This window comes from Doryrhamphus excisus, linkage group LG15, assembly GCF_037039965.1.
Source record: "Doryrhamphus excisus strain RoL-2023G ecotype Guam linkage group LG15, RoL_Dexc_Guam_v1.1, whole genome shotgun sequence".
Classification (NCBI taxonomy): Eukaryota; Metazoa; Chordata; class Actinopteri; order Syngnathiformes; family Syngnathidae; genus Doryrhamphus; species Doryrhamphus excisus.
In genome coordinates, this window is record NC_136371.1 from 7,664,408 (window position 1) to 7,690,101 (window position 25,694).

Consider the following 25,694-nt stretch of genomic DNA (forward strand, 5'->3'; position numbering starts at 1 on the left):
GCTAATTAGTTATCTTTCCTGCCTGTGACTTGTTTCTTCAAAAGGCCAGTCCGAGGACGACTTTCTCAAATGTCACACAAGTCTCTGGGCACCTGGCCTCGCTGCTGCCCCCCCTTCCTTAACAAGCTGAGCGAGACCGTCAAGAGAGACGGCTCAATTTGTGTTGCGCCCGTCCCCACTGAGGAAGATGTTAGCGGTGAAATCCTGCAAGGCCTTAACACGACTTTCCCAATCAAATCCCTTGTTTCATCTGCAAACGAGAACCCTATTATTGTCTTGATGAGGGTTCAAAATTGAGTTTTGAGTTAACACGAAAACCACGCCACAAACACGGGTGTGCATGAGCCAATTAGCCTATTAGGACGTTGTACTAAATAGGAAATTGATTGTTCTGGAGTCTGCAGGGAGTCAAAAGGAAAAACATTTACCAAAGATGATGAAAGTGCTGCATAGCAAATATTTAAATATACAGCCAGTCACAGCCATTAAGCGCTACAAATGACATAAAAACAGGACGTGGACAGCGCAAGATTAAGGACAACACCTCCTCACATGGGGTACTTTGGCGGGTGTTCTGCAAGAACTGAAGCGGAGCATGACATCGGACTGTTATAAAACATCAAATTCCATCCTAATCTTCCTCTACAAGTACAATCTTCTAACGAAGCCACCTGAGATCACATTCTGTCATACCAGGTGAGCTGTAATGCATGACAGTTTAATTAAAAACAAATCTCCCTTACAAAATATATGCTGCAGCATTGTTCAATTTGTGTCCAACTAATGAAGGCTGCTGTTGTTGCCATCTGGAATCAGACACCTTTCTCCATCCAGATGCACAATCCAGAGTTTCTACACCTAACACATGGCAGGCAGAAGATGGATGGATAGACAGCTATATCAAATAAAAAAAACAAGGTTGAATCTCCTTCTTTTCAGCCCTGTCCACACGGGAACGTAAATAGTTGCATCCAGATGGGAACCAGATCACAAAACACACCTACAGATATGTGGACAGTATACTAGATTACATTATCTAACTATGCTGGAGCCCACTTTGGGCGAGAGGCAGCGGAGGTACACCCTGGACTGGTCACTAGCCAATCGCATATAGACAATCATACAGTTTAGAGTCACCAAATAACCCCAACATGCATACGTTATATCACTACACCAGGGGTTTCAAACATGCTGCCCGCGGGCCAAATGTGGCCCGCAGGACACTAGTTTGAGGCCCTCGCCTTGATATGAAAGTTTAATGTTAGTGCGGCCCGCACAAGTTTGATATGGATGCTGTATGGTATCATGTACCCAGAAAAAATTATTACGTTTGATTAATGTTCATGTTAAAGGTTAAATAACTGTTAATAGTTATCCTCCCTATCCGTGTGGAAGTGGTAAATTTTTGGCCTTTTAAGTTTAAAGGAAATAACTTGGAGGCTACCGTTTAGGTCGCTAGCTCTCTAGTTTGCGAGTTAGCATGTGTCTCAAGACCCTGCAGTTGCGCAATATGTTGTAAATAAAAAGAGTATAAATGTGACTATAGTCGTGTTTTGTCATGTCTACAGGGCTCTAATAATGCTTTGTTCATTTTAATCTGAAAAAAATAATTTGTCTACCCACCAACTATATGTGGTTTCTTAAGTTTTTATTATTTTTTATTATTGTATTTATTTATTACTGATTGGTTGATTTTTTTATTCTTAATTTGTTTATTCATTTTTCATCATATTTTGTGTAGAAAAATAAAAATGAAGATATTTGAGAACAGTGGAATGTTTTATCAGAGCTTTTCTTGCAGAAAATCGGAACCAAAGCAAAGTTTATTCATTTTTTTGTTTTTAATAAATGCGTTTTTTTTTTGTTTTTTTTTGGAAAACCTGATGCGGCCCAGTCTCACCCAGACCCTAGCTCCAGTGGCCCCCAGGTAAATTGAGTTTGAGACCCCTGCACTACACCATTCAAAAGCTGCAACCCCAAATATGGTCAAGTAAAATGCTAATTCTGGACTTTCTCACAGAAGAATCAGAGAACACACAAACGACAGGACGAGATAGAGATCAATATAGGGAGGTTTTAAAACCTTGGAATAATGCTTGATAAGGTTTATACATCTGTTGATGTTCATAAAGTTTGTTATGTTGTTATAAATTTGATACACTTTCTATTTTCCTAAATGTTGTTACAGTGCTGGCTGTAAGCTGTTGTTTATTAGAGTTGTCTATTGTTTTGCAATAAATGTCACAGGTGGTAAAAATGTGTTCCTTTCATTTAAAAAGGTTCTGCGGTAGGCTATATATCATTGAAATAATGTAAAAATGTATGCATCTTACTTTATGGTAGGAAACATTTATTATGAACAATTGAATTGTCTCATCTGCCTACGTTATGTAGTGGCTTCTTCTCCCTGACATGATTCATCAACTTTGCACCATTTTTTAATGTTATGGTCTGTAACTGCATACTCACAACATGATTTGTGTGCTTGTGTGTGTTCATCTCTAACAATGATGTCGTACACGAGGCACTGCCACTGTTCAAATGCTTCTACTGATGAGAATGCTTAGAATTTCGTGTACAGATGTAGCTCAGTCACGGTCTGACATGTCAGCGAGAACCAGTTCATCGTTTCTCAACTTTTGTGCCAGACATTTGCAACGCTCTTGCTCTCTCGGTTTGACAGGTGAGAATTACACTGAGAATTTGTCATCAGCAGAGAAAGGGAGAATGTGAACGAGCCAATATTCTCTCCCCGGCTGAGCTATTTCAGAAAATGGCTAGTCGGTCTCCAATCATTTCACCTTATTCTGAAATGCTGCTTAAAAATAGCGTGTCAACAGACTGATATGGCAGAGAGAAAAGTGAAGAAAGTAAGTGTGGGCCTGTCCTTACCTGATGTGACACGTGAAGAAGAGCGTGGCCACTCGCACATCTCGCAGTAAGGCATCAGGTCGCTGTTGGAGTACGTACATGCCCCGCAGGCCCACGTCTGTGTGGAAGGGTCCAACTCTGACAGTGACGTGCTACCCCTCTGCGCCAACCTTTTCTTCCCCGTGGATGCGGACTTTCGGCTCGGGCTGGTCTGCAACGCCCGGAGCTTCTTCAAATGCGGAGAGAAGTTCTCGTCATCTGTGACAGATGTTTCAGAAGAAGACTTTTCCTTCTCTTCTGTCTTTCTCTCAGAGTTTCTTCCACTGTCAGTTGCAGGATTATTGTTTTCGGAGGAAGTGGAAGAAGACTCTTTATCTTGCATTCTTTTTCTCTTCTTCTCCTTGCTGGCACCCGGAGAGAAGAAGTTCCGAATATCATGCTGTTTCTCCTTTTCAAACTAAGAGGAAAAAAAAAAACACCTTAGCATCAATCCAACTGCAACATTTATCCCAGCTGCATGTTTCCTCATCACTGCATACAAAAGCAACATTTTCTGACATAATTATATCTTGGTGCCACACAAAAACACAATTCACCACCTGGTGACAAATGATGAATGGTTACAGCAGTCTAAAGCCCAGACGCAGCTTTTACGCTGTTGGTTTGTCTGACAGTAACATTATTTTCAACTCAGAAAAAAAAACTGATGCCACAAACACACCCCGCAGCCCCATATGGATCATGGATTTTGCACAGTGGACCAAAAGCACCACTTCCGAAGCATTTTTTTCCCTAGTGATACCAGTTTGTTGTACCAAAATGTTGTGCTTCTGACTATGTATTCTTCAAAATGACAAAAATCTTATTCTAAATCATCACTCAGCTAAATATGTCAATGAAAAATACTCTTCAATGTGAATTTGTCAAGTAAAATGAATCAATTTCTCACATGAGTGAAGTACACGTCATCATCTGCAGTCAGTCCAGTATTTGCCTCCAAAGGAAGTCTCATCTCACTTGGCGTCCATGCATTGGCAAAGTTAAGGAAGTCCCATGTGTCCTTGTCTCCTTCCTCGGCCTTCAGGTACTCCTTCCTTCCATTCAGAGTGCTGCCTGTCACTGTTTCCTTTAAAGACAACATTGTATATGTCCAAAGCCGAAACACTATCAGAAGCATACACTGACCAACATTTGCAACTTAAATTCTATTATTCGTTCCATGAAATTGTATTCAATTATCCCCCACAGTCTATTATCTACTATTAGCTCCTATAGCATGTCTGCATATGTAAGTAAGAGTGTCTCCACTCCAAGCAGACAGTAATGATAGAAGCAATCGGCCATATCAGCGTACCTTCCTGTTCAGCATGGCCCACATGACGGTGTCAAAGGTACCCTTGGCGATGAGGTAGTGAACGTTGACGGACGATGTTTGCCCGATTCGGTGTGCGCGATCCTCAGCCTGCTTAATGTGCCCAGGGTTCCAGTAGAGCTCGGCAAACACCACATGGCTCGCAGCGGTGAAGGTCAATCCCTGGTGAGGACGCGAACATGCATGCTCAAAAAAGCCTCCTTAGAAATGAATCACAAATACACACAGATAGGAAATATACTGGGTGTGTACTTGTGAGCATGAGTGCGTACCTGACCAGCTGCCTGAATACTTAGGATGGCTACTCTTGTGTCTGGGTCATTCTGGAACTTATGAACTAATTGGATTCTCTCAGAGGATGGCACACTTCCATCAATACGAATATAACCAGCCTGTGTAGAAGTAAAAAAACAAAACATGTTAAAGAGAACAAATGCAGCGAATTTTTGCATCTGCCTAGGGGACACCAATGTTTGTACTACATGTAGTACAAGCTTCAAACTCCAAGTTTTTATTTGTCAAGATAATAATTCCTATTTTCAAACACTAGCATACAGTCAGCCAGACATGTTTTTTATGCATTCTATTCATTTAGTTTTACTTATCCTTTATTTATCCATTTTAATCCCATTGAGATCAAAGATCTATTTTACTAGACAGACCTGGCATTTGAAAGAGAAACATGCAAACGCAATTGGAGGGATGTTGTGTGACCCGAGTTGTGCACACCCTTCCTGGATTTTAATAAAAGCTTTTACAATTGCTGAAAATGGCAGTGAAGGTTTGCGGCGAGCATTTTATTATTATGTACTTTGTATTATGGATGTTTTTGTGACAGACGTGCAAATGAACAAAACTAAGTGGAGGGATAGTGATGAATTAACAGCAATAGACAATACTATTTTGTTGGAGCAAACAAAGAGAGCAGCAGCTGAGAGTTCATTCAAGCACAACTTGGCTGAGTCGCTAATGCACCATAGCGAGTGCTATTTTCTTTTGTTTGGGTCCTTGGGTCATGCGGAGCTGCTGCGTGTTCACACTGTGCAGCTCCATCATGCATGGTAAATGTAACTGAAGTTACAAGAATATCAAGCGCTAGCTCGCTAGGAAGTAACAGAGAGGCCAGTTTGACTTCTCATGGTTAAAGGTCACAACCAAGCATCCGTCTGCTGTCAATAACATCTCAAGGCCATGAATCATTCCGAAAATAACCCGCTGTTCCGACACCTGTGCTTTTCTGTGGAATGTGGTTTACTATGAAAATTTAAAAAAAAAAGTTATTTCATGTGATCAGCAATGAGACACAGTCACTCCACTTCTTCTCACAGCAATCTGTTGCAGAGGACTCCTTTATTTAGCCCCACTGTATTAATTGGTGAGTGAGAACACGCTGGAAGCAGCGTCTCACAGACAAAGGTGTTATCACACATTGTCGTTTTGCATTACGTACATCCAACACCTCCTCGACCTATGCCGCACACACACACTCAAACCCTCCCGCTGGTTGCCAGCGCTGAGCTAAGTGATGCTGTTTGCTCGTGACGACTTGTGAATTACGCCTTGGGAGAGAAGTCGTGGAAGTAAAAGTTTACTTTTTGAGTCAGAAGATGTATGCAGTGTGAGGAAAGAGGAAGGTGTCAGGTTTTGGAATTGTGTTTAAAATATGCCAGGGGTTTTATATCACATGGTTTATTAGTAACCAGTCATGATGTGCTATATATATCACTATATTGACAGTTACTATGGTACACATTATGTCATTGTATGGTCATATCACCTCGTACTGAAGAACGAGGTGCATTATTTAAAAAAAAAAAAAAACTATGGAAAGCAGGAAGTGAACAAATGTAACAGATACTGATTGTAAAAGTACCAGATGGAGGGGTAGGATTTATTAAGCTTTGCTTCTTCCTACTCCTTTTGGACATGTGGAACTGTGAACTGATTATGGGATGCACTCAATTGTAATCTGATGCATGTTCAAATGAAATAAAACCATTACCATTACCATTACCATAATGTCAATGTATGGTCATATCACCTCGTACTTCAGTACGGGACAAAAAATTACAAAAAAAAAAAAAACTATATTAGGAAAGCAGGAAGTGAACAAATGTAACAGTTACTGATTGTAAAAGTACCAGATGGAGGGGTAGGATTTAATAAGCTTTGCTTCTTCCTACTCCTTTTGGACATGTGGAACTGTGAACTGATTATGTGATGCACTCAATTGTAATGTGATGCATGTTCAAACGAAATAAAACCATTACCATTACCATTAATGGTCGTCATGTTAGCTTGAGACGATGTAGATGATGTGCAAGGTTTCTGTCATTAGCTACTGATGTTTTCCTCGCTTTTGCTTGACATCAGATGTTTGTGTAATGCTTCTGATTGATTTTGTATCTTCAAATTTGTTGTCTTGTTGAAACAAAAGCCATTTTATCTGGTTCTCCTCTGTTCTGGACTGCCTTGTCATTTGACCTGGGTGTAATTCGAAGCCAAGTAAGGATCTCATCAATTGAATTTTTCATTTGCTCTATGGTATTTTCCTTTGCTTTTTTTCTCTTCCTCAAGAGTTCCTGTACAGTGTGACTAATTCACTATGTGAGTGGAAAAAAATAAAAAGGGGACACTTGTGCGAGGATATTTATCAACCCTTTCATGTGCATTTTGCTCCTGAAATAAGTCCACACAAAGAGAACAAACTAGAGTAACATTTTCAAGCATTTGTAAATAAATCTACGAGTCTCGTACAACTATTCTTTCTTCGGCAACCCTCATGTTGACGTCTGAGCGGTACAAGCCAGCTTGAAGTGCAGCTGCACTACAGGAAAAATGACTGCAGGAAAGATGACTATTCTCTGTGATGAGCTGTCCCATTCATGCGCTAAAATACTTTTTTATGGTTTGTATGCATCGTAACTCCGCTCCTAATTCCCGCAAGAAAGTGTTTCACTCGACATGCATGTACTCATCAACAAGGGGTCACAAGACGCTCATGGCTGGAGAGGGCCTCCACACGGGTACATTATTAAAAAAAAAAAAAAAAAACTTAAACTGTATTATGGAAAGCAGGAAGTGAACAAATGTAACAGTTACCGATTGTAAAAGTACCAGATGGAGGGGTAGGATTTAATAAGCTTTGCTTCTTCCTACTCCCTTTGGACATGTGGAACTGTGAACTGATTATGTGATGCACTCAATTGTAATCTGATGCATGTTCAAATGAAATAAAACCATTACCATTACAAGTCCACTGTGGAAGCCTGCCTGATTGTGCCACAGAAACACAGCATGGACACCCTCATTCTTTACATCCCCCCTCCCCCTGTGAAATATGCAAACCAGGATGATTATACTGTCGAAGGTGTATGCTTTCTTCCATAGACAGAGAATGGAGAATGGGGGTGTTTGCTTCAGTTACCTTGGCCTCGATGGCAGCCTCTGTGCAGGCCTGCAGCATGGTGAGGTGGTGGGCGAACACCAGGAACTTGAGATGCTCTGCCTCCAGCATCATTTTGATGTAGTCCTTCACTGCTCCAGCCTTGCATCATACACATACACAAACAGACACATACGTGCACACACACACAAACAGATACAAAAATAGCCACAGATGAAAGGGAGCAACTGAATCTATCAATCCACCGCACAGGAAGGAATTGGCTAGATCAGTGAGAAAGTCAATTAACCACCGCGGCATCCTCTCTGTGTGATCAATTCTCTATTGAATGCCAAGAGATCTGGAATTAAAAAGGAAGCCAGCCTAGTTTACCTAAGAAATAAAGCTTCTGAGCTCCGGCCCAACTTGTGAATTGAGTGTTAAACACATATTGGAAAGAACATTGTTGACAGACTGAAGTGACCACTTAAATATACGTACATTTTTCGCCCATCAAGAATATTTCCATTAAACTTAGAGAAAATCCACATGTACTGCATATTTTAAAATGGGATTTCATACATTTTATGCAACTTCAAACCTAGAATTTTGATCCAAAATTCACATTTGGTTATGATTTATATGGGATATTCTATGTAAACACAGTAGTTAACATTATTAGAAGTCTATGGACAGAAAATAACACCCCTTTACACTCCTGTTGTTCTTTGTTTACACCATATTGCGCGGGCTACAGGATCACTGTATACGTAGACATAAGAAATGGCCGCCACCAGCATCGTTAGCCTCTTCGATGTATTTATTCATTCATTTTCTACCGCTTTTCCTCACGAGGGTTGCGGGGGTGTTGGAGCTTATCCCAGCTGTCTTCGGGCGTGAGGCGGGGTACACCCTGGACTGGTCGCCAGCCAATCACAGAGCACATATAGACAAACAACCATTCACACTCACATTCATACCTATGGACAATTTGGAGTCACCAATTAACCTAGCATGTTTTTGGAATGTGGGAGGAAACCGGAGTACCCGGAGAAAACCCACGCATGCACGGGGAGAACATGCAAACTCCACACAGAGATGGCCGAGGGTGGAATTGAACCATGGTCTCCTAGCTGTGAGGTCTGCGTGCTAACCACTAGATGCCCCCTGATGTATTTAAATGCATTTATTTTCAAACAAAGTGGGAAAGAAGGGCAAAATCAAAAGTAAAAAAAAGCCCAAAATGTACCACTTCCACACAGAATGGGAGGAGAACCTTTTTTCACTCTATCACGTTGGATGTACCGTGGCTGACTCGATGCCGTGTGAATGTAATGTTATGTCTCATCAATGAAAATCTTTGCTAGGGCTTGTTAAATTGCTAATGTTGACGTTAGCTGTGGCTGTACTCGCAATTGAGTGCTTTGTGTTGATGTGGTAGGATAAACTTGAGCTGATTTGGTAGTAAGCAAACTCCTTTTTACAAAGAAGGCATATCAGGCTACCTTTATCAACCAATGGACAACTGTCACATGCCCCCTCCATTCAACACATCAAATCAAATCGGAATTTGCTTTGCCCGAGTTCCTTCACTGACTTCAAAGCTAACCCTGGAATTTGGTGTTTTTCCATCTGTGCTTTTAAAACATTACATTTCATCATTCTGCTTGCTTCTTCTGAGACCCTGACTGACAGTATGAAGCTAACAGTCTAAAAAACCCAGAAAAAAACAATGTAATGCCGAGTTAATTGTAGCCTGCAGGTATCTCATATCACCTCACTGTGTGTTGCTGCCCAGTGATCACCTTATGATTGTTCCGGCTATTGCTGGAATGTGGATGTGCCTTACAAGCTTATCATCCAGCATCCGCACTTGGCTCATTTCACCGTTGTGGGCCATGAGGCATCCAAGAATAGTTCCAACTCGCAGGGAATATTAAGGTTTTGATTTGAGTCAAACATAGTCCTTACTGGACAGTTCGGAGAGTTTTACAGTAGTGTAAAAAACCCACCTGTATAATCTAGATACCTTCCACGGCCTGACAACCCGGCCAGCGATGACACCTGCTCTGGCGGGAGAACCTCTGCTATGCCTCGCTGACAATTAGCCCACACGCCCAATAATGAATCACTTCACCAGGTCTGACGAACCTCTTCTGATCTGGGAGGTCCTCATTACTGACGGCTTGGCTATGCCGGCTCCTTTCCGCTGAGTTTAATTAGTGCACAAACTTCTCAACTGTCTGAAGCGGCCCGTTAGCTCACTTTAAAGTCCGGCATCAGAGCTGTCCTCTCTGGGTAATTGGGAGCAGATGCTTGGCGGGTAAAGCAATAAAAATACCCCAAAGGCTTTTTGGCAGCACCATCGCCAAGCCGACTGGCAGGCAGGCAGGCAGGCAGGCAGGCAGGCAAGCAGGGGCCATGTTGCTCGTCAGAGTGACATGAATGTGATATTTCACCGTTCCACCCCCTCCTGATGAGGGAGAAAAATCCCCTAAAGTATACTGTAGAAAGTGTGTCACACTCTAAAAACGATAGCAATGGAAACCAGAATCACCATGGCCCAAGATATAGTTTGCTGAACCAATGTGCATCATTCATCATTCATATGGCTGAATAATTAGCATTAAAATGCATTAGAATTACAGTAAAGTAAAAACATTCATTCCCTTTATTGTTGCTAACAATTAACTAATTCTTAAGTAATCATACTTACTGACAACTGGCAATAAAATACAACCGACTTGCATTAAATGCGCCATGGGGTGGGCGGGTCTGCCGCGGATGTTGGTAAATTTGTAAAGTAGGGTGGACCAGTGTTGAGCATGAATCCAATCAACAAACATTCATTCATTCATTTCCTACCGCTTTTCCTCACGAGGGTCGCGGGGGGTGCCGGAGCCAGGGCACATATAGACAAACAACCATTCACACTCACATTCATACCTATGGACAATTTGGAGTCACTTAACCTAGCATGTTTTTGGAATGTGGGAGGAAACCGGAGTACCCGGAGAAAACCCACACATGCACGGGGAGAACATGCAAATTCCACACAGAGATGGCCGAGGGTGGGAATTGAACCCTGGTCTCCTAGCTGTGAGGTCTGCGCGCTAACCACTCGACCGCCATGCCAATCAACAAACAACATGAAGCTAAAAAAAAGACAAACGAGGAGAGTAGCGTAGTACTAGTATTAGAGTAGAGTCAACTCCTATCCTGACAAAATTGAAAAGTGGGGTCCAGCAGTAGCCCATAAGTCCTCAAGAGCGCTTGGAATGTGACCAATAACAATGGAGTGGGCCTGCCCGGAAGCAGGCCATGAGTCGGATTAGAATTACAGTAAAGTAAAAAAGTGGTTCTTCCATTCCCTTTATTGTTGCTAACAATTAACTAATTCTTAAGTAATCGTACTTACTGACAATAAGTACTGGCAATAAAATACAACGCACTTGGATTAAATGCGCCATGGGGTGGGCGGGTCTGCCTCGATGCGGATGTTGGTAAATTTGTCAAGTAGGGTGGACCAGTGTTGAGCAGGAATCCAATCAACAAACAACATGAAGCTAAAAAAAAAAAAGACACAAACTCAGACGAGGAGAGTAGCGCCAATGATTGCATTTGGTGCTTATCTCCGGTCTTCGTTAACCTTGGGGGCCACGCTGCTCACGGCTCAGGTTATCAGGCTAATTGAGAGAAACACATGCCCTCAAACATGGCAGACGCTATGTTTGGTGCAATGTTTACTTGGCAACATGGGAGGCAGACAGGCTGCCATTGTTGGGAGGATCAAGCTCAGCAGCGTTCTAAGCTTGGGGTCAGGAATTGAACGCCGCACGCATCCAGCCGCCTTCACCCACTGCTTATTTTCTTCTCACGTCAAACTGAAAGCTATTGTTTCCATAGCAACACCATAATAGAGGTGTAATGGTGTTGGTGTAGGGTGTAATCATGCCAGGCCAGACATGACTAAATAATACTACCGTTAGAACTCCCGAATTTGTCTAAGTGCTTTTCACCAGCAATCATTAAGTTCTGTTTCCATGGCAATGCTCTCCCTTGAAATCTCACCAAGCGGTTGGTCTGAGTCTACAAGAGCTTTGACATCAATCCACCCTTTCCTGCAGTATTAAAATGCATTAAGATTATATTATTCCTCTTATTTAAAGTGTTTTGCTTTGCTTTGCAAACTTTCAGCTTTTTGCTGAAAACGTTAATCTCAGAAGGCTTAAAGGTTCTGTCTGCCTTGGTTATGTACTGCGTGGTGGGGTGCAAAACCTCCAAAACTGTATATATTTCACCTACTTCCTGCTCCGAAGCTGCTAGCCACGCTCCACGTACTACACACATTTCAAATACCGATGTTGTGTCACGATTGTCTGCGCCCAGTAAAACGCAGACCTACGTTACCACTCTTTGAGTTCATACACGGGAAGTCAGGGGTCTCCAACCAGTTGCTCATGAGCTGCCAGTAGCTCCTAACCACTTTTTAAAGAGCTCACATAGCTCTCCAAAGGGTTTATTCACTATTAACTCCTATCCTGACAAATTTGAAAAGTGGGGTCCGGCAGTAGCCCAGAAGTCCTCGAGAGCGCTTGGGAGTGTGACCAATAACAATGGAGTGGGCCTGCCCGGAAGCAGGCCATGGGTCGAATAAATTAAAACAGACTGTTTTGGGAATTCAAAGAAATACAGTTGGAATAGGTGCAGATTCTGGAAGATGAAGAAAAGAAGAAGAAAAATATATCGGTGGACATCGGTATCAGCTTTTTTTCCTGAAAAAATGCTCTGCACAGCACATGTTCATCCATCACAAGAGATATGTCACGTTGCATATATCGGTATCGTATGGACAATATGGACATATCTGGTTGCGGCAAAAAAAGCCAATATTGAACATCCCTAATAATAATAAATGTGACTAAAACTATTAATGAGCACCCTGTTAAATTGCAACCTGTATAAACATTTTCAAAAACTCCAACAGAGTCTATGCTTCACCAGTCACGCAACTCACCACATGTCATTGCCGCAGTGGCACATTTAAGGGTACATTTTTGCACTAATGATGTGATGGTGTATATTTCACAGCATGTTACATGTTACTAGCACAAGCACTGCTTTGATGTCAGTGATGTTTTGGGTCCATCTGGGAAACGAATAAAATATATTAAAAACTTGTGTTTGAAAAATATGCTCTATACAGAGCTTGTCTGTTGAATAGACATCAATTATGCTACTATAATACACAAAAAACATAAGAAAACAAGCATCCGTAGTGCATAGTTTGTGAAGCTTGAGTTAAAATAGATCTATCCCTGTGGCAATTCATTCCAGTGCTTTCTTTTGTTATTGTAAAAAGAATCAATCCTGCAGACAATAGCTACACTGGGTGTGGAAGGATTTCTTCCAACCAGGTCTCCCATTACCTTGGCAATAGCTGTTTGCTTGTACATCTGTGTGATCAGGCTCATGACCTCAGTGAAGGGGTTGTTGATGGCAGCGACCTCTGACCTGCATCCCTTCATTAGTCTCTCCCACTCTGCAAAGCTGGCGACAGCCTCCTGCAAAGCAAGCAGAGGGCAAAGGTGCTGAGGCCACGTTCTTTATTTTTTCAACATCTTTCTCTTCCCGATATAAAGGACAAAACAATTAATGGTTCTGTTGGATGTCCTAGTTTCCTGGAAAGGAAAAAAAAATTGCAGAAAAAAGGGAAAGAAAGAATTCCCAAGGATGCCACCCCCTCCTACGAGGCTGCTGTGTTAGGTGGGTCAGGAGCATCTCCCAATTATAGCTGCTTTGTGACAAGCTCGGGTCGAAGATGGAGAAGCAACCGGGCTGCTACAATAAATCAAAGATGCCTCGCGTGCTCTCAAGGTGATCGGCAAAAAGTATTTAAGGGAAGAACAGAAAATGCTGGAGTGGGAATGGCTGCTGGCAGCATCTGTGACCCGCTGTTCACAAACAGCAGGATCTTTTAATCATAAAAACAGGGCTAAAGTTGGTTATTTAACAGCAGGGCGTCCTATATTGTTGTGCTATTTCGGACTATAATCCACCACATGATGTAGAATCCTGACAAAAAGGCAGCCAGCTGTATTGCATCACTGCAAAAACCTGATTTAATTTCCATGCAGCCGTGTTTATTTTATGCAATTCTTAGTTGAATCCAGCACATGCAACACGCAAAGCTTTGAATGCGCTCCTAAAGCGCTGCATGTGAACCTTATGGTGAGCTCGGGGAGGAAGGTAGAGTGGTTATGGGAGGTGAAAAGGGAGGAAAAAATAAAGTGATAGAAGCCTTATTAATGTGCACAACCTGGGAGAATGTTCTTGGCAGCATTTCGTGTTCACGACAATGAAGAAGTTTTGGTTGCAACATGAAAGTGTCTGCATTTAGTGAAATCATTAGCATTTCAGTGGAACTTAGTCAAAGTCAAGGACGACTGAATGAATAAATAGGATGTTGTAGGAAGAATAAAGCTGTGTTCCCTTTATGTTTTTTGCTCAGATGTTCCACTCGGCGGCACCTGCATAAACCGCATAAACATGGTTTTGACAGTTTTTATTCTAATTATAAATGTTACATTGAAGCTTTACAATCTGCTGTTTATAAAATGAGTGGCTAAACACTCGGCCCATGATGATATTCACTTGACTACCGCAGACAAAAAGGCCAGGGCTAAAAACGTAAAGGCCAGGCGGGGCATAAAAAGCGTCTGGCAGTGGAAGATAAAAGCCATCATTAGGGAGTAAAATGAGATAGGAGAGCCAGGGCCCAGTGATTGAGTGGTCCTAGTGTACACCACACATAGTCAGAGAAACGGTATTTCGGAGAAGCGAGTATCCGACATTATTTTTTTAAGTATAGTAGGAAGCTGATGTTATGTTTCCTGTTTACCAACTTCATTCATTCATTCATTTTCTACCGCTTTTCCTCACGAGGGTCGCGGGGGTGCTGCAGCCTATACCAGCTGTCTTTGGGCGAGAGGCGGGGTACACCCTGGACTAGTCGCCAGCCAATCACAGGGCACATATAGACAAACAACCATTCACACTCACATTCATACCTATGGACAATTTGGAGTTGCCAATTAACCTAGCATGTTTTTGGAATGTGGGAGGAAACCGGAGTACCCGGAGAAAACCCACGCATGCACGGGGAGAACATGCAAACTCCACACAGAAATGGCCGAGGGTGGAATTGAACCCTGGTCTCCTAGCTGTGAGGTCTGCGCGCTAACCACTCGACCGCCGTGCAGCCCTGTTTACCAACTTAAACCCATAAATTAATTACAAACTTAATTTTGTTCCTTAAACAGACACTCCCTTTCAAGTGATTCTGTACCCTTTACCCAAGTCCTGTATTTCAAGGGGACCTATAATGCTTTTACCACTTTTCTGACCTATAAATGTAGTAATAATGTTGTATTATCGTGTTAAACAATGCCAAAGTTTCAGATAATGAGATTTGCCCATTTGAAAGTGAGCCCTGAAAGAAGTTTGGGATGGCTCAAAACACTCGGTTTCAGAGGGCGTTGCAAAACTTCTCCCGTCCTCTCCCAAGCGCTGCTTCTCTATTTTTGCAAGTAATGGCTTGAACGTGAAAGCCACATTTGCTGATAATTCTTAAAAACATCACCATCAGACACAAGTGGTTGGAGATCCAAACAGTAAGAAACAATTAATCAGTGTAAGTCATGGAGTAAAAGCTCTTGTCTGTGTAGTATTATAGAGTGTGCATACAGGGAGCTGAGTTATTACCAGCTCCTATAAAGTTGGGCTCACAGCTCATGGCACCGAAAGTCCTTCTAAGGACTCGGGAGTGTGACCAACCACAGCGGAGTTTTCGCAGTAGCATTAAAAGTCAAAGAATAGCTGAATAGGTGCAGATTCTGGAAGAACTAGAACACTTTCTGTGCTGGTTATCATGTGTAGCTGTTCTATAGGAGTCCACAACTCAAAACAAATAGTGGAAAAAAAGAGCATTATAGCTCCACTTTAAGGACCTTCTGCAGATTATATTCCAATAATCTCCAATGCAACAACAACCCTTACAGTGCAAGACAACCACAGAGATAAAAGTAAAGAGTTGTTCTCTTTTTACTACTCTATTACATGTCTACTACTTTTACATGTCCCGCATGTATTCTGTGTACAGTGTGAGTTCATTTAGGGTCTGACTTACATCACAGTCACAGCCACTTCCTCCAACCTGAGATAAATGACCTGTTTCAGCTAACTTCAGATAAGGGAGCTGTTGAAGAAAAGCTGCAAAGTATTGTCAAAAGTTCTGCATGTACCTAACTGGCATCTCTAAGGAGAAGCATTGACCACATTTAGCCACAAAATAAAGCATTCAGGGAGACTGGGGTAAAAATGCAGCATCGTCACTTTTCGGGCCATCTTTCTTATTGTTGTGTCACTCCAAGAAATGTGGCTCGGTGCATAATTAGAACTAAAATAGCTCATTCAGTGTTTTCTTCCACTTCTGCTGCTGCTGAAATGATAGGAGAAAATAACGCAGGTAGTTAGTTGGGGCTTGCTGCCTCCCCTGGGAAAGTAAAACTATGTGGGCAAAAGTCTGAACCGTGCCTCTTAATTGATTATTATTATTCACTCTAACGCTTCCAGGTGCTACACTTATTTTTTATTTCAGGTTTTGAATGTTGGCTGCACAGTTTGGGGAGCTCTGTGTAGAGTTTGCATGTTCTTCCTGATGGTGAGTTTTCCTAAAATAATATGCATATAAAAATTAATTACAGACTCCAAACTGTCCCTATAGATGTGAAGCGTTATTGTCCACATGTTTCCTGCAATTGGATGGCAACCAGCCCAGGGTATTCCCCGTCTGTCACCCAAAATCAACTGGGATAAGCTCCAGCTTACCCGGGGCTCTATTGAGAACAAGCGGAGAGGAAAATGAATGGATGGCGTTTAATGGAGCAGAAGACAAATGAAACATAATTTGACTTTCCTTCATGTTTAATCCACAATGTTGATGGATTAGACGGGTGCTGGCCAGCTCCAAAGATCAAAAGTTGTCCATCAACAACACTTGAGTGGTGAAAAGTGCTAGGATATTTATCGTGAATTTACCTTTGCAGCCTCCTTTGGAAGGTCGAACGGGATGCGCTGGCGGATCTTGGGAGGAAGCTGACTAAGCACCTCAGCCTTAAGGCGACGGATCATGATCTGGCTAAGTCGCTGGTGCAGCTCCTTCAGGTTGGACGCCCCACGACAGTCCCACTGCCTGCGGGTCCCAAAGTACCTGCAAGCACAGAGAATTAAAAGTGACAAATGAGTAAGAAAAAAAAAACATTAAATGCAGAAGAAAACTTCCCTAAATACTTATTTACAGCGGCACCCTCAAGGAGTAGTTAAACACATTTACACATTCCCACCTGGGAGCTGCTTGGCACTACAACAGTCTTGCATCGTGCGGGGCTGAGAAGCTCAGCTTTGCGCAGTTGGATCTCTGGATTTTTGCATCAGGGCAATTTGCAGAGCAGCAAAGTAATTTGTCTTGAGGCCCAGGGCAAACTCTCACAAATCAGCCAAATGGTTTTTTTGGAATAAAAGTGGCCTTGTAGAAAAAGACTGGTTATCTGCCATGCCATGCATGTTGGCTGGACAAAGTGAACCTGGCGTTGTCAAAATGTGCACACTTTGTGTGTGAACTTGAGGAAAGGAAATGGAGAAGAAAATATGTCATTACTGACTAACAGGCCTATTTCTGAAATGACAGGTTAAGACCTTTTACCAGTATGAAGGAAAGAACTTCATATCAATACATTACATGGATATCTGGTCACTGAAATATGGACCTGTCCGTCATTTTTAATCATTCACCCAAAGTAACATTTGTGCAGTTAGAGGTCACTGATGTTGGACCTGGCTCACCTTCTATGTTCTAGTTAATCCCCAAGGTGTTTGGGAAAGAGAGGTACCGTATGTGCACGACACACCAACTTGTCCACCCATGCCTTCAGTGATATGTCTCTCAAGTCCATATGGCGTCTCTGTGGCTATTGCGGTATTCCCCTGACACTGTGCTATTATACAAGATGTGCTGGCGTTGAGAGTGCCGGGGCCCATTCTTTCCCAAGCTTCCCCCTTTGAAGGCCCTCCAAATCAATGCATTTGATGTATTTGGCGTTGAATGTTCTGGCTCTGTTTGCACGCATCGCAGCAGCACAGAGAGTACAGTAACTTCCTAGTGCCTTTTCATTTCTGTGCAACATTGGCTCACAAAATATATCTTCATGTTTCCACACTTACTAACATAATGTTGCAGTTTACATTTGAGCTATATGAAGTACAGCAAGGTAACCAGGAAATGGTGGTGATTACTACAAATATGTATTAATGCTAATTAATAATATCTGAATGTCATGTCCAGATTAGGTAATGTGTACACAGCTATAGCACATGGTCAGGAGATCGAGAAGACCTGGGTTCGATTCTCCGCTTGGTCATCTCTGTGTGGAGTTTTTCATGTTTGTTCATAGGTTTTCTCCGGGGTACTCCGGTTTTCTCCCACATTCCAAAAACGTGTTCATTAAAACAGTCACGTGTGAAATGTCGTTGTCAGATGAAAATATTTTTCTCTTACTGGGAATCACTAAATACAATAACGTCTGCCTGAGCTTGTTTCGTAGAGCTTGGGGGAAGGCAGAGAGTTTATCTGCCTTACAGACACACCCATATAAGGAAGTCCGCTGCTCTGTGACATCACAAAGGGGCAGTTTTACCACGCCTTCTGAAACCGAGCGTTTTGAGCCATCCCAGGGGTCACTTCCAAATGCGCAAACTTCATTATCAGAAACTCTGGCATCGTTTAGCACAAGAATAAAACCCTTTATCGAATAAAATATGAATGCATTTGCCAGTAATTGTTTACTTGTTTGTTTTAGAGTCATACTTAATTCATGCCTTATTTCCTTACAAAAAAACAACAGGAATCTAGGAAACTTCACCAGCACTGTCCAGTGTCCAGGTATATATTTCATAGTCTGACTGGTTGAATTTTTGGCTAAAAAGTTACTGAATTAATTTAAAGTTACTGAACCATTTCGGATGGTATCGTTGTAAATCAACCAATATCGTCATTGGATGGTGACTTTGACCATCTCTGGTGCGACTCAGGAGTGCCATAATATTTGTTATAATATATACTGTTGTAATATATGTAATATATACTGTTTTATACATTTGTTTTACCACATATGGCCTACAATAACCTGTGTTAGTGGCATTTCTATATTTGTGGAAATGTGGTTTCGGACTGAACATTTGATGTAGTCCACTCTCACCCAGCCGCTAGCTCCAGTGGACCCTAGGTAAATTCACTTTGAGACCCCTGATTTAGACTGACGAGCAATTAAGAAACTGCAGTGTTGTACTGCACATGCCGTCTCACCTGTAATGGGCATTGCAGTATTTGCTGGCGTAGTCAGTCCAGGTTCCAAACATTTTGGGGTAAAGTGCATCAATCTGCATAAAAAGCTGCCAAACACACAAACAGGAAAACAAATCTTAACAGCTTTGAACAGCAGTTGACAGCTTGATGGCGTTATATTATGTTAGCAGCAGTCATTCATAATGTGACACACTCAGCCGTGCATCATTAAGATTGCATACATCCCATCCGGAAATATATATTAAAAAAAAAACTCAAACCCCATGCATTTTATTGCTATAAGTAAAGACAAACACATATTTATCTTATTATCACCGAATATCATGTGATGCATCTTGCTGACCTTTTGCCTTTAGGGAAGAACTATAAAGAGTTGGATTGTTGGTTAACTAGGTCAAGCTGCTGCACAACACCACCCATGATTTTGATGATAACCTTTAAAATTGGTAAGAAATATTGACTCCCTTCATAACTGCTGGGATGAAGATTATGAATCCCGCCAGGATCTATGCGGCGTTATCATAAATTGTCAGCACGTTTTAAACACTTTTTTTTCCATGTACATGGCTTCTGGTTCAAGGCTCAAATCCCAATCCTACAGCAAACCAGAAAATATAGAATACAAAGCCCTCACACACAGCAACAATTTCTGTCAATTGTTTTTTTTTTGTATTTGCAGCAGTTTCTGCGCTAATGGCAAGTAATCAGCGGCACTGTAAGAGCTGTATTCAGAATTCACCACTTGTTCATCAGAGGCTTTACAGCACCCACCGCACAGCCGTGTAACGTTCGCCGCCACCCCCCTAAACCCCTTTCATGCTGTTGATATAATAGGTGGGTGGAATGAGGGCACATCATCAACGGTGCAGCATGCCCTGAACTGTGCGCTAACCTGATGTCAGAGACACAGTGAGTAGTGATGGCAGCAGAAGGGCGACAGGCAGTGAGGAAAGAGACCAACCAGGCTTATCTGGTCTACACTAAGGATGATAAAATGTTATATGCAGCCTCAGATTCTGGTAGGCAAAGAGTTGGATGCTTATCTAAAAACTAACCCCACCACTGCTGGTAGGACATGACAGCTCAGGGACAGGCCGATACTTTTTTCATTTTCTACAGCTTTTCCTCACGAGGGTCGCGGGGGGTGCTGGAGCCTAGAGTGGCGGGGTACACCCTGGACTGGTCGCCAGCCAATCACAGGGCACATATAGACAAACAACCATTCACACTCACATTCATACCTATGGACAATCTGGAGTCGCCAATTAACCTAGCATGTTTTTGGAATGTGGGAGGAAACCATGCAAACTCCACACAAAGATGGCCGAGGTTGGGATTAAACTCGGGTCTCCTAGCTGTGAGGTTTGCGCGCTAACCATTCGACCGCTGTGCAGCCCTAATAATAATAACAACAACAACAATATATATGTTATAGTATTATTATATTAATAATACTAAATAATAATAATAATATATATTATAGAATTATTATAGTAATAATTAATAGTATATACTATATTATTATATTATTATTATTACAACTCCACAATAGAAGCGACCCCAAATGACCCCAAAGTGGCAGAAGTGCGAGTACCCGGAGAAAACCCAGGCATGCACGGGGAGAACATGCAAACTCCACACAGAGATGGCAGAGGGTGGAAATTGAACCCTGGTCTCCTAGCTGTGAGGTCTGCGCACTAACCACTCGACCGCCGTGCCAATCAACAAACAAAATGAAGCTAAAAAAAAGACAAACTCAGATGAGGAGAGTAGCGTAGTAGTAGTATTAGAGTAGAGTCAACTCCTATCCTGACAAAATTGAAAAGTGGGGTCCAGCAGTAGCCCAGAAGTCCTCAAGAGCGGTCTGCGCGCTAACCACTCTTCCACCGTGCAGCCCCATATACTGTACATCTACAACATAAATAATTCTGAAAGCGATTTAGACAATGTGTTCCGCTGATGGTAATTACATATCAATCAGTAGCGTAAAGAATCGATGCAAATTTTGTAAGTGATTCTAATAATAACTGAAACAATGCAAATAGTTTCATTTCAAATTTTCGAGTAAAGACAACTACTGTGTATCTAGTGGGGCTGATGTGATACAATATGGCGGGCAATCTAGCACCTCAATATCACATATTAAAAATAATATCATAAATTATTATGGAAAGGGGAACGACTCTGTTGCTCACCAAACACCATTGCCCTGTGAACAGCCCTTCTTATTGTCTCCAAATTCAATAGTTTCCACCTCTGTGTGCTTTGTTATTACTTGTCTCATTTATTGCGGCGCACTCGTCTTTTCATATTGGGCTTTGCAAATGAAGTTTTTGCAACAAAGGTTATTGGAATATATATACACAGGATCCTCCAGGATACAAGATACAAGATGGTGGAGCGAATTAATTGGCATTTTGTTGCACCTCTGGGGTGCCTTACTAGAAGAAGGACCATGCGCCTGCTGCAGCTTGGTGAGGAGTCAAGAGTCAAGCTGGCTTTGTGGTCTGCTAAGATCACAATCCCAACTCAAGTACAATCAAGAGTTTTTGCTGGGGCTCTCTGCACGAGCCTCCTGCATGTCTACGATGAAACTAAATCTGAGTTTAATATAATAATATATAATTTGGCTGAAATAAGGCCACCAGATGTCATTATATACACATTAAATCAATTTGCATTACCTCTTCAGGGCGACCCAGTGCAGGTGTACCCGTGAGCAGGATGGCACGTTTGGCGCTCTGAATGAGAGGCACCAGAAGCTTCGTTCGTGCTGCGTTCCTGGATTTGAGGTAGTGCGACTCATCCACCACGACCACCGAGAAACACTGCCTGCTCAGAGTCTCCACCAGGGGGCGTGCGTCTGTGGTGAGGAGGCCATAGCCAAGCACTGTCACCTTACTGCTGCTAATGCCCCTGCAAGGACAAAGATGGAGAGAGTATAAAAAGATGCAAAAAGGTGTATACTACTGTTCAGACAATGTTCCCAGATAGATCCATAGTGCTCTTTGGTAAGAGACGGGACCGAGAACTTGACAATTTCTCTGTCTGAGCTTGAGCGATCCTGTGTGGAGATGGGAGAAAGTTCAGAAGGAAAAAAATATATAACTGCATCCGGGCTTTATTGTAAAGTGGCCTGACAGGAAGCTCTTATCAGTGCAGGACACATTAAAGCAGAGGTAGAGAACCTGTGGCTCTTTTGATGACTGCATCTGGCTGTCTGACATTTCTTGACAAGATAAAACTGACATTTTAAAGTAAACATTACAGAAATCACACTATGAAAATAATATTTAAAATATATATAAAAGTATTTTATGCATTTTGATTAGGGATGTCCGACATCGCCTACTCATCGGACCTCTGGAGCTCAGTCAGGGTGATCATGAAGTTCACCTTACTGACCGAGGCTGTTCTCCCCCACACGGTCTGGCAGGTCAGCACATGACTCGTGGTTGACCCGAACTTTAGTGTCGTTGAAAATTGACTGTCTCAAGGCTACAGTGCTCCTGGCAAAATTAAGCACAGCAGAAGCCTAGCATGACACAATCCTGTCTCTGAACAGGACAGGCAGTCTTTCTGACCTAATGGCTTGGTTTCCATTATCAGTTCTGAGGTCATATGAAGACCAGTGTGTGGTCATAACTTCAATGAACATCTCACATGATCAAGAGACTTTGATTCATAGTTACTAATTACATTACACATCCACTTTTGGAATCCTTACAGTATATGTAATCGCTTTTCCTGCTGCCGATGTGTGGCTCCAGAAATACACCGCATGCATTCGGGAATGGAAATGCAGCTCAGGGGGTGAGGACACTTTACGGTAGGATGACCTACATGGTGTGGCTCTTGTTCTCCACCAGGTTAATGTCTCCAGGCTGCAGCTCAGGAATCCAGCGCTCCAGTTCCTCAATCCAGGGATATTTGAGCGACGAGGGCACCACTACCAGGAGGGGCCACTCCTCCCTGAAAGCATATGCCACCGCAATGGCTTGCACCGTCTTGCCAAGACCCATCTGGACGGGCCAAATCAACACACAATGAAGGGGGGAGAAAAACAAGTCAATTGTGCACCGCCTTTGCGGCAAATTGTATATGACGGGTGAGCTGATTTGAGGCCCATGAGTAATAAGGTCTAAGAATGATTCTTCTGTCAAAAACGATTAAGCAAGTGGCAGCGCAGCACTAAGTTGACAAATTCATTTGGAAGATTGGAAAATAGATTTCCTGAGCCAGTGTTGTGTGTGCTTACCTCATCAGCAATCATACATCTGTAAAACAGAAGAAAACAGATACCTTAATAAAACAGATAAGACGCTAAAATTTTAAGATTAAAAAAAAAACGTACACTATATCAGTGTTTTTCAACCTTTTTTGAGCCACGGCACGTTTTTTACGTTGGAAAAATTTTGCGGCACACCAATAACCAACATTATTTGCTTCTTTCAGCTTTTTCCTGATTATGGACTCGCCACAGCAGATCCTTTTGATCCGCATACAAATTTAAAGAACAATATTACAAAATGTCACCACTACCTCTCACGTGCATCACTAAGTCTATTAGAGGAACGAGGCAATCGGCTACGTGTTGCCACACGGACGAATATTGCATTGCTCTGCCAGTCTTTACACCAATGACACGCGACAATGACATAATATTTGCAGAAAATTATTAATACATGTTAATTAAAAAAGTGATATTGAATAATTCCTCACGGCACACCTGACGATTTCTCACGGCACACTTGGTGTTGAAAATCACTGCACTATATGAATATGAATAAGTTCTGTTACTATTAAAGAGAGTGGTGTTCTGGATTTTCAGACATTCAAAGTCAGCACATATAAAAACAGATCATGCTGCCCCAAAGTGATGTACAGATCAAAAAATAACATGCTAGAAACATTTAGCTCCTGACCACTTTTCAAGTAGCTCAACTCTTATATCGACAAAAATCCGAAAATGGGGTTCGGCAGTAGTCCGGAAGTCCTCGCAAGCGCTTGGGAGTGTGACCAATCAGCGGAATGGGCGTTCCCGAAGACAGGCTGTAGGTGGAATAAATTAAAACAGACCCTTTCAGAAATCCAAGGAAATACGCATGGAATAGGTGCAGATTCTGGAAGATCTAGAAAGCTTTCTGTGCGGGTTATCGTGTGTAGCTGCTCTATAGGAGTCCACAGCTCAATACAAAGGACTGAATAATGAGCATAATAGGTCCATTTGGTTAGAGCTGTATACTTGCTACTTTATTGTTAACTTCAGCAGTAGGTACAATCATTACACACACTGGCCCGGCTCACTATTTGTTAAAACACTGACCCTACAACCTGGGTTTACTAATCCTATTGAAACAGATGCAGGAGGCATGCTTGGAGGAGTTTGGTGTGGACCTTGACTAAACTTTGTTGTGTTTACACGTTAAATAACAAGACCGATAGAACAGCGAGGGCTCAAGCACATTTTGTACTATAATGAAAGCAGATCATGGATGTTCATTGGGTTTGGTTTGATTGTCATGACCCTTCTTCTTCACGAATACCTCCACAATCCAGTAAGGCCAAACAAAGCAACAGAACAGCTGAGTACCTCAGACGCACGCTCTCATTATTCTTCTTCCGCCCCTCCGCTTCCCCCCCAACCCCCCTATCTCCGCCCCATTTCTTTCTTTCAGCTGCGGAACATGATTAATGTGCACCTTGCCACTGGTGGTTTTTCTAATTGCCACCGCACCGGCCCAGTCAGCGCATTGTCCTCACACACACACACACACACACACACACACACACATATATAAGATCGTTAACAGGAGGTGTGCACACAAGTGTGAACAGATGTAAATGAACGTATTTATACGTGCACGTGCACATACTGCACACTTCACACACAGCGGGGAGGGTGTGTAGCTGGGGCAGGTGTTTGCCATTTCTCAACACATTAATCATCCTCCTTTAAATAACCCTGAGTGTCGTCTTGACGGTTTGAGACCGCAAGGATGCTGCAGTGCTGTTGCCTGACTACGCCACGGCCCCCATCGCAGTACCTTTCTAATGTTATCTCAGGAAGCCACAAGCCCCAAAGTGTCAGGAACTGCCCCCCCCCCCCCCCCCGCCCCCCTTGCCTCGCTGGGTGGCAGCAACCATTTGATGGCTTTGACCTCTGCACGGTGATGTGTAGCACGGCCTGGTGTCTAACCCCAATCTTTCAGCTGTGTTAATGTTCTGGATGTGTGGAGCACTTTGGTAAGTGAAAAGCTGCTCTGTAGCTGGATGCTGCACAAATGGCTGACTCAAAGGGTGCCAAAGTTTAACCTGGAAGGCTCCCGTCCGTACACATGAGGTGGCTCAGGGTGCAGTATTGCTGTGTGCTGTGAACTAAGTGGAAATCAAAACAAAGTTACCTTTCAGCAGTAATATTTTTGGAAAACATCCAGCAAGAAATGTAGTGACAAAATCTGAAAAGAGCTGTACCTCCAAATGTTCCAATAAATGCTGCACAAAATCCTTATTCAATCAAACACTCCCATGCTTATTTTTGTATATACATATAGTGGAACTGACAACAGCAAAAGCACCATCTATATTGAAGAGAGCAATTGTGTTGAATTTGCCATTATTTCAAGGTTTTGTTTCTTTTCATC

General features: G+C 42.4%; 1 protein-coding gene across 2 annotated transcripts in view; it reads right to left on the bottom strand.

The window, feature by feature from the left end:
* The window catches only part of zranb3 (zinc finger, RAN-binding domain containing 3), a 64,892-nt gene that overhangs the window by 34,065 nt on the left and 5,133 nt on the right, over nt 1-25,694 (bottom strand). Inside the window, exons 3-14 of one of the 2 annotated variants that reach the window (XM_058052377.2) lie at nt 23,309-23,327; nt 22,894-23,072; nt 21,735-21,966; nt 19,051-19,136; nt 16,728-16,899; nt 13,058-13,192; nt 7,670-7,790; nt 7,490-7,569; nt 4,516-4,635; nt 4,226-4,405; nt 3,821-3,997; nt 2,893-3,328 (exon numbers count right to left, since the gene is read on the bottom strand). In XM_058052377.2, coding sequence (XP_057908360.2) covers nt 2,893-3,328; nt 3,821-3,997; nt 4,226-4,405; nt 4,516-4,635; nt 7,490-7,569; nt 7,670-7,790; nt 13,058-13,192; nt 16,728-16,899; nt 19,051-19,136; nt 21,735-21,966; nt 22,894-23,072; nt 23,309-23,327 — 1,937 coding nt within the window. The remainder of the gene's footprint in view (nt 1-2,892; nt 3,329-3,820; nt 3,998-4,225; nt 4,406-4,515; nt 4,636-7,489; nt 7,570-7,669; nt 7,791-13,057; nt 13,193-16,727; nt 16,900-19,050; nt 19,137-21,734; nt 21,967-22,893; nt 23,073-23,308; nt 23,328-25,694) is intronic. The other variant, XM_058052378.2, reaches the window with a different exon arrangement.